Source organism: Schistocerca piceifrons, chromosome 3 (genome assembly GCF_021461385.2).
Source record: "Schistocerca piceifrons isolate TAMUIC-IGC-003096 chromosome 3, iqSchPice1.1, whole genome shotgun sequence".
NCBI lineage: Eukaryota > Metazoa > Arthropoda > Insecta > Orthoptera > Acrididae > Schistocerca > Schistocerca piceifrons.
The window spans coordinates 412,747,439-412,766,429 of record NC_060140.1 but is presented as its reverse complement, the minus strand read 5'-3'; the positions used below and the strand labels follow the sequence as shown (position 1 = coordinate 412,766,429).

Here is an 18,991-nt window from a genome sequence, read left to right as displayed (position 1 = left end):
GTAAAATACTACTCACTTAGATTTTGATTGGATCTGTGTTTCATTGGTATGCTGTGTCGTACTCAAGAGGTATGCAAATGTGGCATTTCATAAATATAGTTACGTATTCCTAGAAACCCAAAATCCGCTTGTCAGCAGCGGAAAGAGGCGTTACCTGTTGTGCAGCATTGTAAGTTTTTCAACATTGCACTATGAGCCGAAAGTATTTTCTTGCGATTTCCTTATTGATGTTTGATCCGATTCCTTGTAGCTCTTTCACAGAAGGGATAAAAACGTTGCAGTCAGTGAGACTGGAACTGCAAACCATAACAGACGCTTTTCCACAAATCAGCACGTTACCACAGAGCTGGCGATGAGGTATGGGTCTGAGAGTCCTCTTACGACGGTAATAGTGCCTAGAACTCGTAAACCGCTATTTAAAGGTCGAGATTAGTTGCGATTTCCACCTGTAACGACTTTCCTGGGCTGAAAACCGTGAATTTACAATCTTTTGTTACCCTTCAAGCGATAATAACTCAGATTATTCAATGGAAATGACAGGTAAAATCAAGTGAACTTTGAGGCTTAATTCCGTGCACACCAGGAAGTAACTCGTCGATCACAGAGTTGCCAAACATACGTTGCCTCTGAAGGACCGTATCGGAGAATCACGGCAAGCATTTCGCTGAAGAGCTGCCTCGTAAGAGAACCGAGAAATGGCAGCGTCGTAGCAAGTATTTGTCAACACTCTGATAGTGCATTTACTTCCGGGTGTAGGCCGGCGTTACCTCGCTAAATTCACTTGACATTCGTTTTCCACATCGAAGACTCGTACGATAGAATCCACTGTAAGATGAGACACTTAGAAGGTATAATTAATTTCTGGACTCCAAGAACGGCGTTCTTCACATAAGTAACACCTGTTTGTGTGTTTTAAGGTTGCGTTTTGAGGCTCAGGCAACATCGCAGTGACTATAGTCCGTCTGTGGTCGCCAGTGTGTCGTTAGCTCAGAGGTTATTCGTCATATTGTGGCTTTTCTAACGCGGGACATTCTGAATCGGAATACTCCCCTTTCATTATTAGTTCCGGGACGTGACTATTTTCCTCGGACAAAGACCAATGCTGTGAATTGGATTCGCGGACATGCCATTCACTACCTAGTTGGACAAACTGTAGACTCTGTACTCGATTTTTGGACATACCTCAACGACCGTCATTATGTCGTTGTCCGCCACCCAAAATACAATTTTTCTCGAACTTCCTTGGGAGTGCTTTCCACGACCCGCCTCGCAGCTGGAATGTGTTAAGACAAGAGTGAAGAAGGTTTCCAGTTTGAACCAATGAACATTTCTGAACTACTGAACGGAACACACCAATTTCGGGAAGACGTGACTCAACATATTACCAGCAGGGCGCAGAAGGCGTCTGATCAATTACACAACAAAAATATACAAAATAAAAATCAAAATAAAAATAAAATTCAGAAAAAGGAAGATTTTGTTTTGTTTGTAATGATAGCCCTAACCTTGAATTCCCATATTTCCCCTGGTATATAGGCAGCTCTTGGGGTAGGTTTAGTCAGGAGCCAACGCCTGAAGTGGACCAGATTTTTATTTTGTTATAGGATGAAAAGTTGCGGTGGCACTTAGTTTCCTTTTTTATTGCCATTTTCCTAAGGGGCTTTAAAATAAGAGAGAAAACAGGGGTAATCGTCAAAAAAAGTAAAAGAAAAAAAGCAAAATTAAAAAAAAGAGGTTCCCTTGTGCGTTGCGGTGGTCGTACTGTATGACATAGCAGTTCCAATCTCGGTGGAAGCCGCTGACTACAACCTTTTATTTTCCAATTAAATAATGGAGTTGCAAACGGCTAGTAAAAATTCTTTATACGAAATCTGAAGAATGCCTTTAAACATCAATCTTCGTCCGATTCGACTTAGTAATTTAAGTTAATATCATGAATGTCTGCTTTGCAAATGCTAAGGTGGTTCACTGTAAAATAGATCCTGAAAAGATTCAAAGCGACTGTCAACGATATAAATTTGAGTATTGTTCGTCATATAGGTCTAACATGTCAGAAGGTTGTTAATGAAGTGCACATGTTGATTAATATAGCATTTAACTGTAGACGTTTTCTAACACCGGCGTTAGCAATTCCTTTCCGTTCTCTGAAACCTCCAAAACGACAAATTTTTCTGGTCTAAATCTGATGACCTTAACTATCACTTCCGATCAACATTAAATACTTCATGAACCCATACATGGAACTCCAAATGTGCAGTGTTCCTGCACTGCTACAGAGCATGCATTGCAAGGTATTCACACAGTTTATCGCATAGAGTTACCATAAGGAATGAAACAAGAACTGTAATACACTTTACACCACAGACGCTCACCCCGGCTTGACGAAAACATCCGAACATTGACCAAAAGTTGCACAAATAATTGAGTTTGAAAGGAAAAGAAACGAGGTATGAAGGATTTATAAATTCATCGAATGTAGCGAGGTGGTTTAATTTCGTCCCAGTCTATAAAATTAATTTCGGGCCATACTCAGCTCTTGCCGATTAATGTAATATAATACCCGCCTACTAATCAGGGCGTCTGTCTCCGTTGCTTTTGAGCGTGAATGGAAATCGTAGAAATTTTCTGTGGAGCAACATTTAATAATAAAGCGTTTTAAATCATCAAATCGATGAGCGGGAGCAGGCGCTTTCGATAAAGAACGGGGGAGTGCAGCGCCGCTGCTGTCGCCACGGCCGCTGCCGGTAGCCAGCAAATGGATCCCGGAGCTTTGCCGCATACGGCGTCCAGAGGAGGACAGTCTGCAGGAAATCTGCCGCAAAATCGTTACTGGATAAAATTTTGATATCGGTGTGTCAGAAAGCGAAATAGATTGAATCTGCGCTACCATTACATTCACGTCTTCAGCATTCAGACAGAAGAGGCTATAAAAATATTTTGTGTCAGCTGCTCTCGACCCACTGACATTACGAACCGAAACAACGCACGCTACCGCTAGACCACAGGCGTAATCAGCCTAGTGTTTATCATGGGACAAGTTTTCCTCCAGGAAGTGCCGCAGTCTGCAGTGTTGCCAGATTGTGCAGATAACCGGACTTAGAGAATTAGCGAGTTGGCCAGTTTTATTGTCCCATGTCGCGATCGGCGCGGACTTAGCCTCTGAAGCGGCCGGCCGCCGGTCGAGTTTTATGTCAAAGAGTGTACATGCAAAAATCGCAATAACTATGACCATTAACGAAATGATGAGCTTGGATGGCGTGTACAGGTACAGCTGCCCATGCAGCTTCACACGATACCACAGTTCATCAAGAGTAGTGACTGGCGTATTGTGACGAGCCAGTTGCTCGGCCACCATTGACCAGACTTTTCAATTGGTGAGAGATCTGGAGAATGTGCTGGCCAGGGCAGCAGTCGAACACTTTCTGTATCCAGAAATTCCCGTACAGGACCTGCAACATGCGGTCGTGCATTAACCTGCTGAAATGTAGGGTTTTGCAGGGATTGAATGAAGTGTAGAGCCACGGGTCGTAACACATCTGAAATGTAACGTCCACTGTTCAAAGTGCCGTCAATGCGAAGAAGAGGTGGCCGAGACGTGTAACCAATGGCACTCCATACCATCACGCTGCGTGATACGCCAGTATGGCGATGACGAATACACGCTTCCAATGGGCGTTCACCGAGATGTCGCCAAACACGGATGAGACCATCATGATGCTGTAAACAGAACCTGGATTCATCCGAAAAATGACGTTTTGCCATTCGTGCACCCAGATTCGTCGTTCAGTACACCATCGCAGGCGCTCCTGTCTGTGATGCAGCGTCAAGGGTAACCGCAGCCATGGTCTCCGAGCTGATAGTCGTCGAACTGTTCGTGCAGATGGTTGTTCTCTTGCAAACGTCCCCATCTGTTGACTCAGGGATCGAGACGTGGCTGCACGATCCGTTACAGCCATGCGGATAAGATGCCTGTCATCTCGACTGCTAGTGATACGAGGCCGTTGGGATCCAGCACGGCGTTCCGTATTACCCTCCTGAACCCACCGATTCCATACTCTGCTATCAGTCATTGGATCTTGACCAACGCGAGCAGCAATGTCGCGATACGATTAACCGCAATCGCTATAAGCTACAATCCGACCTTTATCAAAATCGGAAACGTGATGGTACGCATTTCTCCTCCTTACACGAGGCATCACAACAACGTTTCACCAGGCAACGCCGGTCAACTGCTCTTTGTGTATGAGAAATTGGTTGGAAACTTGTCTCATGTCAGCACGTTCTAGGTGTCGCCACCGGCGCCAACCTTGTGTGAATGCTCTGAAAAGCTAATCATTTACATACCACAGCATCTTCTTCCTGTCTGTTAAATTTCACGTCTGTAGCACGTCATCTTCGTGGTGTAGCAATTTTAATGGCCAGTAGTGTATATAACTGCTGTGGCTATAAAATAAAAGGGGAATTGAACGTTTTAGAAAGATAGAAGTCGACACCTAAACAGCTTTTGATATTTTCTAGGTTTACGATTATTTCATCTGTGTAAATCATTAGCACTGTTTCTGCATGTCGACCTGTTGTCAAGTGAAGTCCCTTATTTTTCATTAGCCCTATAATCATGAAAGTATTTAATGACTTCCTGCTTCATTAATTTCTCAAATATAGTGTGATTCAGAGAATTGGGAAATTTTGGAAAGTGTTGTGGCAACAGTGCAAGGTAGGTGGCGCCGAATAACACCTCAAATCCTGCTCGCACTGTCCTGCGTTTAGCAAACAGTACACATGGAGCAATGGAACAGTGAGCAGCGTGCCTTTGCAGGAAAAACCTATTACAAGAATGGAAGTGTGGAGGCCGCGCGTCGAGAATTTCGGCGTCATTTCAACATCGGACGGCACATGGTTGTATTCCCGAAGGGCATGCTGTCGACACCTGCGTCCGCTACTTTCAAAAAAAAAAAAAAAAAAAAAGTTCTGCATTGAAGAAGCATCTGAAGAGAGCCCCCAGACCGCTCGTACGGGGACAGTATCGAGTTTGTGGGAACTTATTTCGTAAAACACAGCGCTCCGTTCGACGTCACACTTAGTCTTTACAGTTGCATCGTTCGAGTCTTCGATGAACACTGAAAATTATTTTGAAGTTCCATCCGTACAAACCGCAGATCGTTCAGCAACTTCAACTTAACAATCTGCTAATGTGTAGACAATATACTGACCCATATCAGCAAAAGTGCACGACGATGATAATTTCAGTAACAACCTGTGGATGTCAGATGAAGCACTCTTATATCTCAGTGGCTTTGTCTGTAGACAGAATTTTCGCTGTTGGCCTCGGGAAATCCACGTCAGCTACACGAACGTCCATTGCACAGCAGAAAGGTTACTCTATGGTGCAGATGTCGTCGAATAGCGTCATAGCCCCCTGCTTTTTGAAGATGACGATGGGTGGGCAACCAGTGTAACGTCTGTTCGGTATGTTTCCATGATGGAAAGTTTTGTTGCTCACGAACTGCCCCATTTTTCTGCCAACATTTGGTTTCAACATAACGGAGCAACGGCACATACGGCACGGGTATCAGTGGGAGCTGTGCGACGATTGTGTCATTTCAAGACACGGTGACACTCCATCGCCCCCGATATCGACTGATCTGACAGCGTGTGATTTTTTCTTGTGGAGCCATCTTAAGAGCGCGGTTTACCGTACTCGACCTGCTATCAACGAAAAACTTAAAGCAAGAATACGAGAGGATATCTCCAGAATTCCTATTAAAATGTTAGGACGAGCCATGTATAACGTTCCTATCAGGCACCAGGAATGGGTGCGCCGAGGGGGAGCTCATCCATCGGATACGATATTTAAGAAATAAAAATGTCACATTCAATAATGGCATACTCTGTACTACACACTGACATAAACAAATATGTGTAAAGTGATTATGCTTCAGCCATTAATCTCCATTCCAAAATTTTTCGTTCTTTTGAATCACCTGTACTTTGGAAAATGCTGAGGGAGGTGGTATGGGTTGTTAGTTTACAACTTTGTGTCTGTTGCGCCTTTGAATCAAGGTATCGCTTTTGAAAGTTTTAATCTCTGTGTCAACACTCCTTCATTAAATGACAGATTAGTAATGTCTGCTAGTTAGCCTAGCACTTGCAATTAGAAAAGGAGTTTTTCATACAAGTAACACTGCTACTGCATCTGCACCTACTGTCATTTGCACTTGAGGCTTTGCGGACCTTTAATATTTTACGTTGGCTGTTTGAAACTGTGATCATGCAGTTCGTGGGTCATGGGTATTTAAGTTTTTCCACTTAGAACACGAGAAGCATTCGTAATGTAATTATTTACATTTTGTGGCCGATCTTGGTTCATGAGCTTTGTGCAGTCTTGGATGAATTGTGATCATCGTAAATTTAAAAAGTAGAACACCATGTAAAAGTTGTGAGATAACACTGAAGAAGAATGTGATTGTTAGCTGTTGTAAATTAAACTATCCTGTATCCGATAAAATTTGTTCCATTTAGCGTATTCATGTACTTGTTGTGGGCCATAGTCTACTTGATAAGAAAACATTCAGTACGAAACTAGAAATACTATAAATAGTTCGTTTCCCGTCTAATCCTTTTCCTTCTGTGTATTAGATAAAGTTATGATATTAGGTACCTACAATTACTTAAAATTACTTTATTTTGCTTAAGGTCGTCATACCGTACACCTTTCCTCTATTTTACGGAGTACCAGAAGATGAAGTCAGAAATTTTACAAGTGTGTGAGCTGCGAGTCCCCTCATCGTATTTGTACCTTCAGACGAAAATTAGAAATGCGTATGTCCTGTGATACCAAGGAATTATAAAACAACTTTAAGGTTGTATCTTAAAGCTTTTACAAACGATGTTTCTATATGTACCACAAAAGCTACATAAAAAGCTGCAGCTAGTTCCAGACCTGGACATTGTTTAGAATAAGGGTGAAACATTTTTTTCTGAAGAGAAACATGCATGCAATACCGTAAATGCATAATACTATGATGTCCTTACTTTAAATATTAAAATGGTGTACACCACATGTCAATTATTGCAAAATATGTCACTTATATAGTTAATGCTGCAGCAGCAGGTGGGGCTGTAAACACAAGCATATTATACATGCAACAGTGGTATTTTATGTAACACACAATTTTCACATTCACTTACAAGCTACCTACATCTGCATATACAGTGTGATTCAGCTACCCATATCTATGGGTCTTATTCAACCCACAATTCCTTCAAATATCATGCGCAACATTTCATATTCTCTCGCTCGCTACCCACAAACTAATACAGGACCTTTTTGTAAGAAATTTGATCTAGTTAAATTTTGTACTGGGATACATTTTCACTAGACACCACTGTATTCGAATTATTCAAGAAAAACGTACAGAAGTTTCTTTAAAACGCGTTTTTCTTGAATAAATTGATAACCATGGCCTCCAGCGAAAACGTATCCCTGTACAAAACATAACTACATTAAATTTTCTTCGAGGTAGTCCTGTTCATTTTTTTCTATAGGAACAATAAATTGCACAGAGTGAGAGAGAGAATAGGAAAATCTCGAGGGTGGTTTTTGACAGCATTGCGGGTTGCATAAAACCCATAGCTGAATCGTCCTGTATACACCTCAAGCCATTTTATGGTGTGTGGTGGTGGGTACTTCGTGTACCACTGCCACTTCCCCCTTTCTTTTTCCAACCATAAATGGTGCGCAGGAACAACGATTGTTGAGAGGCCACTATGTGAAATGGAATCTCTCTAATTTTAACTTCACCGTCTTTTAATACATAGGAGGAAGCAATATATTCATTGAATATTCTAGGAGCTTAGGCTCTCGGAATTTTAAGAGTATACCACATCCCACACTCACCGCCTCTGTCGTACTTTGTGCCACTGGAGTTGGATGAGCATCCTGCATCCTAGTTACGGTGTGGCATTGTCGAGCCTCCAGACACAACTGAACTTGGGCTCCATGCTCAGTCTAATTTATATTCCTGACCTGGTATATCGAACTACCCAATAATTGTTTCATATATTAACTGAAGGAAACTCCCATTTGCATAGAGATCAGATGGGGCGTATCACTTTTTTGTGCGGCGAGCCTGTTACCATCGAGCTATTCCGGGACGTCTGGCTATAGAAAAGATTACTCCACTCTTGTGTTCCTGTGTTGTGTCTATGAAATATGTAAGGAAGTGCCAGGGGGAAGGTCAACAAGGACGAGAATACCGAAGTGCTAGTACGCCTAGTCGTCGCTTGTCATATGAATTTTACACGCCAGACTGCTCCGGCCCCGCGCCCTCCTCTGCCCGCAGTAAATATTGGGAAACGCGTCTCACGCGGAAGGCTTCCGCGTCTCTTTCCGGCAGTCTGCTAGCCGGAACACTTTGTCTACGCAGTAAACGAGGATTGGTATGCTAGCCCAAGTGCTCTGTGCCTAATACCGTACACCGTTCGAAGCTAGAGGATATTTCGACTATTTGGCGCAGTCATATTCGCAAATGGAACACGTGGAGGATTTCATACGTGCTCTGACACGCGCGGTAAGTAGAAAGTTCTGTTGATTCTTTATTAATATTAATACCCTCATACTTCATGAAGAATATAATAATTCTAATCCCAAAGAGAGCAGGTGTTGACAGATGTAAAAATTACCGAACCGTCAGTTTAATAAGTCACGACTGCAAAATATTAACACGAATTCTTTACAAGCGAATGGAAAAACTGGTAGTAGCCGACCACGGGCAAGTTCAGTTTTTATTCCGTAGAAATGTTGGAGTACGTGAGGCAATACTGACCCTACGACTTATCTTAGAAGGTAGATCAAAGAAAGGCAAACCTACGTTTCTAGCGTGTGTAGACTTGGAGAAAGCTTTTGACAATGTTGACTGGAATACTCTCTTTCAAATTCTAAAGGTGGCAGGGGTAAAATACAGGGAGCGAAAGGCTATTTACAATTTGTACAGAAACCAGATGGCAGTTATAAGAGTCGAGGGGCACGAAAGGGAAGCAGTGGTTGGGAAGGGAGTGAGACAGAGTTGTACCCTATCCCCGATGTTATTCAATCTGTATATTGAGCAAGCAGTAAAGGAAACAAAAGAAAAATTCGGATTGGAATTAAAATCCATGGAGAAGAAATAAAACTTTGAGCTTTGCCAATGACGTTGTAATTCTGTCAGAGACAGCAAAGGACCTGGAAGAGCAGTTGAACGGAATGGACAGTGTCTTGAAAGGAGGATATAAGATGAACGTCAACAAAAGCAAAACGAGGATAATGGAATGTAGTCGATTTAAATCGGGTGATGCTGAGGGTATTGGATTAGGATATGAGACACTTAAATTAGTAAATGAGTTTTACTATTTGGGGAGCAAAATAACTGATGATGGTCGAAGTAGAGAGGATATAAAATGCAGACTGCAATGGCAAGGAAAACGTTTCTGAAGAAGAGAAATTTGTTAACATCGAGTATAGATTTAAATGTCAGGAAGTCGTTTCTGAGACTATTTGTGCGGAGTGTGGCCATGTATGGAAGTGAAACAAGGACGATAAATAGTTTGGACAAGAAGAGAATAGAAGTCTTCGAAATGTGGTGCTACAGAAGAATGCTGAAGATTAGATGGGTAGACCACATAACGAATGAGGAGGTATTGAACAGAATTGGGGAGAAGGGAAATTTGTGGCACAACTTGACTAGAAGAAGGGATCGGTTGGCAGGACATGTTCTGAGGCATCAAGGGATCACCAATTTAGTATTGTGGGGCAGCGTGGAGGGTAAAAATCGCAGGGAGAGACCAAGAGATGAATACACTATGCAGATTCAGAAGGACGTAGATTGCAGTAGGTACTGGGAGATGAAGAAGCTTGCACAGGATAGAGTAGCATGGAGAGCTCCATCAAACGAGTCTCTGGACCGAAGACCACAACAACATTTTCATGCTATACTGTGACAGAAGACTGCTGTTAATGATCAGTAGCGTCTTAATCGTCCTAAAAGTCATCAAGTACTATTTCATTGGTGTCTATAAAGATACGGTAAGCTTACGACTGTCAGGGTACATATTACCCAGTTTGCATATTATCCGTGTGTAAGTCGGCGATTTTTGAAAAAAATAAAATAAAGAGCCAAGTCTGAAGTATTGTGCTATACACTGCCTGACCAAAGAAATAAAGCACTCAAAAGTGGAGGAGGAAACGGAATGAAATTTCACGGGTTGAGAGGGTATGTTATGTTATTTCTCTGATTACAGTATCGAGTCAAATTTATAAAGAACTTGGCGCTATGAATCTACTTATCAGTGTGACGGTGCACCCTCTGTTGCCTGGATGTATGCGCTGATTCGGTTGGAATGTGTATCATAAACCGTTGTTTCTTCACCAGGGGCGAGTTAGACCACAAGTGATGTAACCGTTCCTTAATATCCTGGATACTGTCATTGGGACGAAGCTGGTCGCATACATGTTCTGTATGGAATAGATGTGGGTATCTCGCTGGCCATAGGAGTGTCTTACATATGACGCTGACAGCTCATTGAGAATGTGTCATGTGTGGGCGAGCATTGTTCTGTTGAAAAATGGCACCGCGATACTGTCGCGTGAGAGGTGATACACGACGACGCAGGAGGACCGCAACGTACTATTGTGCCGTCTGAGTTTCCTCTATCAATACACGCCGTAACCTGAAGTCATATACGATGGCGCCCCACGCTGTGCCTTTCGAAAACATTTGAAGAACGGGGGCTCTCTTCAAGTCCCCGCCATAACCGTCGACGATAGTCATCGCAGTAGTGTAGAATCGTGATCCATCACTGAACACAGTGCGATACCTGCCATCAGCTGTCCACGCTTTTCAGTCTCGGCATCATTCCTAATGCAGCCGTTTCTGTTGTGATGGTGGAGCGGCAGTTCCCTAGTTGGGCTGCAGCTAGTCTCCAACCAGTGGTATGATGGGGCACAGAGTGTTGCAGGGAGACCACTATTCCTCGTTGATGGCAGGCGCAGATGTCCAGGGGCTATGGAGATATGCTGACGTGTCACTGTCTTCAGGCCACCTACCCCACACCCATCCTCATTCGTAGAGGAGCAATATTTTCGGTACTGCCACGAATGAGCCTGGCGACCCCAAAAAGTACGGATTTGAAACTATCAGTATCGAATATTTGTGTATAGCATGATTGATTATTCCCACACGCAGGGCCGGCTTTAGCCATCCAGGTGCCCCGGGCGAGTCGTCCAGTTGGCGCCCTTTATTGTATAAATAGCGAACCTGGCAGTGCTTTGCAACACGGTATTTGACTGTTTTCTAGAAATCGTCTTAAGTGGTTAATGGCGTCATCTTATGATCATAACATGGTTTTTTCCATCGTAAATTTGAGTATTTTATTTTTTTTAAAGGGAAATGAAATCCAAATAATCTGAAAGCCCGCTAAGACGCTCCATGTGAGTCTTGTGTAGCCTGTGACGTCAGTCCAGCATGCTGCTGTCGCCGCCGTAACAGTCAGTATAGCAGTGATATATTGTTTGGGCATTCACGTTTTGGGAAATTGTCTAAAAATATTGCGTAGTACTGCACTGTACATCTACAACAACTCCAGAAAATTGCTTTTGCGTGTTCCAAACAAAGAAAAGATGCGTAAAATGTGGTTGAAACAGGCTCGTATATCCCAAATATTTCTTTTCTTTTCTGAAGCACCCCTGTACTAAAGCGAACAAAACAAAACAAAAATTATTCAAATTGGTCAAGCCATTTCTTTGTTTTGGTGAGACTAACACACAGCAATTGATTTTTATATATAGGAGGTAATATGTATAACGAAAAAACACTAATTTTGAATTGGGTACCATATTTTTATTGAATTTAATATAACTGTAAGCCATAAACCTATATTTTCTGTCAGTCATCTGAACACAAAACATATTACGCCTAATGAAAAACAATTATAAACGACTAAAATTTTACTTTTCTCGCTTTTCTGTCGGCAAAGTCTCTGATCAGATTAGCAAAGTCCAGGTTTTCTGCAACTTCATTTTCAATGGACAGTGAGGCCAAACTGGTTAGTTTTGTATGAGACATTGTAGACCGCAAGTACGTTTTTATCAACTTCAGTTTGGAAAAACTGCGTTCGCCGCTTGCGACAGTCACTGGTATTGTTAGCAAAATACGTAACGTTATCCAGATGTTGTGATATAGCTCTTGAAGATTATGCTTTTTTATGAAGTTTAAGGCTTCAATAGGCGTTGCCTGGCTGTCTTCGAGATAGTGTTGCAGGCCTAAAATTTCGTCGCACAGCAAATTTCCATCAATATCTGACTTCATGTTGACAGTTAACTTTTCTTGTAATTTAGAACAGCATTGTATTAGTTCTTCTTTATTTTGATTTTTTTTTAATGTCAAACAAGAAACTCCACGTCGCAGAAAATTCTTGCATCTGTTCAAATCTTTCTTTCATGGATATGTGCACGGTGTCCAACAGTGCATTGAAAAACTCTACTTTAAACTTCTTTTTTGGGTCAGTTATTTGATCATCAACAGCTTCTTCACCCGGCCTGCGTTTAATACGTCTTAATCGCATTTGTGGTTTAAATAATGGCTGCGTATCAAGATCCGAAGCCAGTTCAGTTGCTGTTACAATAGCTTGTTCGAAACCTGTTTGTCTATATGTTTCCAAATAAGAGCAACATTTGTCAAGGATTCCCTTAAACTCGACAAAGTTGATTGTGGGTGACTGACTTGCTTTACTCACAACGTTAATTTGAAACAGAACATCATACCATGTCACGAGAGAAACAATGAAGCTGAAGTCTTTTAATTGTCCTCCTAGTGTTATCGCTTCGTGTGACACCGCAGCATCGCTTTGTTCAGTAGCATCGGCCAAGGAAACCAAAGCGTCATGCATTTCGCATAATTGATAACGAACCGCTTTGACGCTATCAATTCGAGCTTCCCAGCGTGTGTCACTTACATTTTTCAGGGTGTATATCTTCAAATGGTCGGTCAAAATTTTCCATCTATTTACCGATCCAGCAAATAGATTAAACATTTTTTGTAACATTCCGAACAGTGTCACGGATTTTACTGATGATTTTGCCGCATCACACAATACCAAATTATAACTATGGCATCCACATGGCATAAAAAAAGCTAGTGGATTTAACTTCTTAATTCTGTTCTGGACGCCTTTATTTTTCCCCTTCATGTTCGCGCCGTTATCGTAGCCCTGTCCTCTGCAGTCATTAATGTTAAGGTCAAGATCACTCAATGTTTTTAAAATGCTTTCTGCGAGGCCTTCACCGGTTGTATCATCTATTTGCAGAAATGAGATGAAATGTTCTTTTACACTTACGCCATCCTCTGTTACGTCGGCGCATCTTAAAGTTATTGAAAGTTGTTCTTTGTGGCTTATATCTGGAGTACAGTCAGCTATGATTGCATAATACTTTGAACCCTTTATGCGGGATACGATTGTAGACATAACGTGTGATGCCATGAGTTCTATTAATTCATTTTGTATATTTTTGCCGCAATAATGGTCAGCCAAATCACCATTAAATGCCAGTCTGACGTGCTCTTCCATGATTGGATCAAACTTTGCCAATAACTGTACAAGACCTAAGAATTTTCCATTATTTGGGGTAAATAATTTATCTGATAACCCTCTGAATGCCATATTATTTTCAGCCAAATACAAAGTAATGTGCATCAATCTTTGAAGCACATTGCTCCATCGTAAACTTTCTTTAGAAATTAGCTTTTGTTCTTCCTTGTCAATAGTTAATCCAGCTTTAAACCTGATTTCAGCTTCAGTCCATTGAGTAAATGCTTTTTTGTGGTTAGGACTATTTTCATGCAGTTTCAGAGCTTCACTTAAATGTTTCCAATTTCTGAAACCCACAGTGGTAGTCAAATTAGTAGTTGACTTTAAATCAAACAGTCGACAACAAAAGCAAAAGACACTGTCGTTTGATACAGAATAAACTAGCCACCGTCGTCTGATAGTTTCTTCGTTTGATAGTTTTCTTGTGTAATGAGTTGAAGAGAAATGACGCCCATTTTCATCTTTTGGAAAGTTATTTAGACATACTTGTGGGGGTCACATATTATAATGCGATCTATATCTCTAGCATTAAGTACTTTTGGCCACGTACCTACATCAGAAACATTGTATTCTTTTATTGCAAGAACGTTGATACTTTCATCGACCACAGATGTCATGTGTTGATTTTGACTTGGAGAAATATCAGAGGATTCATGCAAAGATGTACTGCGCTGGTCAATTTGATCACCTTCAATAGGTGATTGTATATTTTTTGTGTATAATTATTCACAGTCTGAAGAAATATTTGCTGATACATGGACTTTTGATTCAATATCTGAAGTATTTGCCTTAGAATTTCCTTTAAGGTACTTGTAAATATTCATGTGCTTTTTAGTTTCTTCAAGAACTTTTTCTTTTTCAGCTTTTCTTTTCCGATTTTCTGAACCAGAAAGCTTTTTTTTAATCATTTCCTTCTCTTCTGGCATGATTTAATAATTTGACAAATTATTGCTTGGACACTGCTCTATTTCGCGACCACAATATTCGATCCATAACAAATAAATAAATTCACCTATCAGTAGACGTAACTAGAAAAAAACCTGAACTGAAAGATAAAAATGTTTTTCGCACCTACCAGAAAATTAAAATGTTGACACAGTCACGACACTCGTTTCACTCACAATTATTCAGCCACGAAAACATGACCGCTGCCTCCGACTCTTACTGACAATTACTGACATGCGGGTGCAAATCGTAGCGCTGCCAACATATGCAGTCTAACAAACATTGTGTGGCGCTGTATCATTTCAGTAAGTTAGGGGAGAATTCTCTATGAATGCAGTGCACGCATTGCATGATCTATTAATTAATGTACATGAGTCATTAAGTCACAAATATTCGATATAAATACATTCGTATTAATTAAATCATAATGTAATGTATATTTCACAGTCTGTATTTTCTTTTATTTGGAGCGACCGGTAGTTTCTGTTGTAAACGAGAGATGGTGCGGCTGCATGGGCTCTTCCTTGTTGCAGTTCTTGAAACAAATAAGAGAGGCGCTTTGGTAGAGCCCGTGCTAGCCCGCGTCAAACATGGATGGTTGCAGACAATACGAAGATTGCATTCAGCATGATTTCTCTTCTGCTACCCCGAATTCATCGCGCATTCGTGAGATTAGCGACGTATGTTGAATGAGACTGAATAATATTTTAGTTTCGCGAAATGGGTGATTGTAAATTGTAATTTTTTTTTTTACATGCGTTTAGTACGTGGCGCCCCTTGGGCCCCGGCGCCCTGGGCGACCGCCCGAGTCGCCCCACCCTAAAGCCGGCGCTGCCCACACGTCTGCAAGGTGCCTGGAGATGGCGTAGTAAACCGCTGAAACTGGTTGCACAATAAAATAAGGTTGAAAATTGGCGGCTGAAAGGTGTTCAATTAGACATCCTGTAAAATAGACCAGTCCAAAGACTGCTCAAGGAATGTTTCATACGACGTCTAGCTCAGTGCTGTCACGGGACTGTGAAAACACGGCGATGTTGTGCAACTGCCGTTCTCAGTCACTGCTGGAAATGCTGATTTTCATCAGTAAAAATAATCGTACTAGTATAAGAACGCTCTATCGAGTGGATAGTTAAACTGCAATGCAGACAACGTTTGTTGAAAACCTGAGTCAAAGAAACACACTTGTGTGTGTGTGTGTGTGTGTGTGTGTGTGTGTGTGTGTGTGTGTTGTAACTAGTGACCTGCCACGGCATCGCACGGGTGAACACTTAAGTATCTACAGATGGGCGACTTGACTGCTGTAGCAGTAATCCGAGGGGTGTTCAATAAATAAAGCAATACATTTCTTCCTTGGCGAATTTCGGTTGAAAAAATGTGGAATCTGTTGTGGGGGAATATTCTCGCTTCAGTCCCTATTGTTTCAAGAAGTTCCGACAGCCGGCGGAGATATACGTAGCCTTCAAAATGGCGTCTGTAACGGAGGTGCTTTCCGAACAGAGAGCTGCCATTAAGTGTCTTTTAGCGGAAAACCAGACTGTTGCAGATATTCATATGCGCTCGCAGAACGTCTACGGAGAGCTCGCAATGAACAAATGCATGGTGAGTCATTGGGCAACAAGTTCGCGCAAACCTTTCCGATCTCCGGCGCGACGGACGGCCTGTAATGTTTGGAACGTGAGGACACTCTCAATCGAGATGATCGACGGATCGCAAACACCTCGCTGTTCAACTGGACGTCTGACGAGTCTAGGCACTCGAGATGAGCTCACAAAACTTCATTGCACTGTTCCTCCTCATCAACACCACGGTCCAGATCTCGCATCTTCCGACTTCCATCTGTCTGGCCCAATGAAGGATGCACTCTGAGGAAGGAAGCACTTGGCTGATGAGGAGGTTATTGATGCAGCTCGTCGTTGGCTCTGACGTCGACCAGTAGAGTGGTACCATGCGGGCATACAGGCCCTCACAGTAAGGTGCCATAAGCCGTCACATTGAACGCTGGTTATGTCGAAAATAAAGGTTTTGAAGCCAGAAGAGGGGAGAATAATATGGTGTATTGGAATCCTGAATAAAACCAACCTGTTATTAGAAAAAGAGTGTTACATTAATTATTGATCACCTCTCGTAAATTATACACACAAACATCATCGTGAATAAGTCTATCTGTTAGTAAAACCCGTATCAGAATCCCTACAGATTAGATAGCAAACACAGACAGAAAAACGCGTTCCGCGACTTTCTAATACATGTAGATATGTATAGGTCCTAGTCAAGCTTCGCTGTTCTCTGGAGTTACGGCGGCTATTTACATTACCGTCTTTTTCCTCTGTAGCTGATCAGCTCGTGGCCGCCGTCATTGCCACGAGATGTCACTCGAAATGCCAATTAAATATACATATATTACATACTCATCGTAACTATAATCGTACACCATAGACACAAACTTTCCTCGTGAATCAATCTATCTATTAGATTGATTCATAAGTCTGTAGCGTTTTTCCATAAGTTTAATAAACGCAACACATACACATAACAGAGACTTTAGTCATCAACAATATATACTCCTTAACTATTTACGACAGTCTGCCAACACTGGGATAATTTCACGATTCTGCGACTGTAGAAATCATGTGGTTTTGAGGCAACGAACTCGTTCACAGCGCATTTTCATCCGAAAAGTAAGTTCTTTGAAGGTTGTTCGACAGAGAGCAGAAAAGTTGAAAATCTGAGAGTGCAAGATCAGGTGCATAAGGTGGGTGCGTGTTTTTAGTCAGTCTAGCAGAATGCGGGCGGGCGTTATCATCGAGTGGCATGCTTCACGCAGTCTTTTTGGTCGTTGTTCTTGAACTGCGTCTGCAAGACCCCTCAGTTGCCGAAAATAAATGTCAACAGTGATGGTTATACCACATGGAAGCAATTCGTAGCACACCACACCGTCACTGTTCCACCACATGCATTACATTAACCTTTGTGGATGTGCGCAAGTCTTTGAACGGAAAGCTGGTGCTTTCTTTTCCTTATATTAGCATAAAGACAACATTTCTCGTCACGAGAAACGACACAGGATAGGAATTATCGATATTCAAAAATGGTTCAAATGGCTCTGAGCACTATGGGACTTAACAGCTGTGGTGATCAGTCCCCTAGAACTTAGAACTACTTAAACCTAACTAACCTAAGGACATCACACACATCCATGCCCGAGGCAGGATTCGAACCTGCGACCGTAGCAGTCGCGCGGTTCCGGACTGCGCGCCTAGAACCGCGAGACCACCGCGGCCGGCAATTATCGGTATTGTTCTGGAGTCAATTGATGACGAGCAAGCAGAATTGCACATATGACCACACGCTGATTTTTGTGATTTTCGCTTAGAGCATGCGGTACCCATACATCCTATTTTTAACCTTCCCCACTGTATGCAAATATCGCTCGATGGTTGAATGGTCACAGTTCATCGCATTTATCAGTTCTCGAGTACAGTGACGTAGATCATTGTGGATTAATGTGTTTAAACGAACTTCTTCAAACCTCGAAGGTCTTCCTGAACGTCGAGAGCCACTAATGTCAGAATGATCCTCCTTAAACGAGAAAGCCATTTTCTTGTCGTACTCTATCCAATGGCATTATCCTAAGCACGGCGCAAGTGTTTCTGACTGTTTCTGCTGCTGTCATCCGTCTGTTAAATCCAAACGGAAGAATATGTCGGAAACGTTCCGATTTTTCACTTGGCACTCCATTTTCTAGCGTCCGCAGCTCCATTCACTATCTCCTAACGACAAAATGACAATATGTTAACTCAAATAGCAACAGTGAACTACAAATAAAAAATAACAATTGTTCAATGAACCCATAGCAACTGCAATACCAACATGCAAAATAAAAACGTTGCGGACTTGGCGCCAATCAGATATTAGTGAAAATCGAATCGAAATCCCTGAGGAAGTTCCTGATATCAGCATTCACATACAGACAGAAAAACGCATGCGGCGGGGGACTTTAATTTAGTAATAGTTGTATGCCTATTGCTAATTGTGAAATATTTTCTCAAATTACGTTTCTTCGAAATTAAAATTGATATGTAATGTTAGTTTGTTCAATAAAGATTATTGCATCTTTTTTTTAAAAAAAAAGAGCAGCTCGCAGCACTTTAAAAAAAGTACGATTGAGCGTCTGCCATGTAAGCAGGAGATCCCGGATTCGAATCTCGGTCAGGGCACACATTGTCCACTCTCCCCGTTGATATTTAACAACGCCTGTAAGCAGCTAAAGGTCTGGATTCATTATAGTTGATTGAGATATTAAGCACTGATTAACTCACACATTTAAGAAAACGACAACCCTCTAGGGTCCATTAACTGAGCGAGTTTCCAAAACAAATAAAATACTTCAGTCTCGATCCAAATAAGAATAAGGATTTTTTTCAAT

General features: G+C 41.8%; 1 protein-coding gene across 1 annotated transcript; it reads right to left on the bottom strand.

Moving 5' to 3' along the window:
• Window positions 1–11,972: 11,972 nt before the first annotated feature.
• LOC124788306 lies at window positions 11,973–13,692 on the bottom strand. Its single transcript, XM_047255537.1, is given in 3 exon segments — window positions 11,973–12,410; window positions 12,412–13,041; window positions 13,546–13,692. Coding segments are annotated over 3 exon segments (1,215 nt in total).
• Window positions 13,693–18,991: the final 5,299 nt, after the last annotated feature.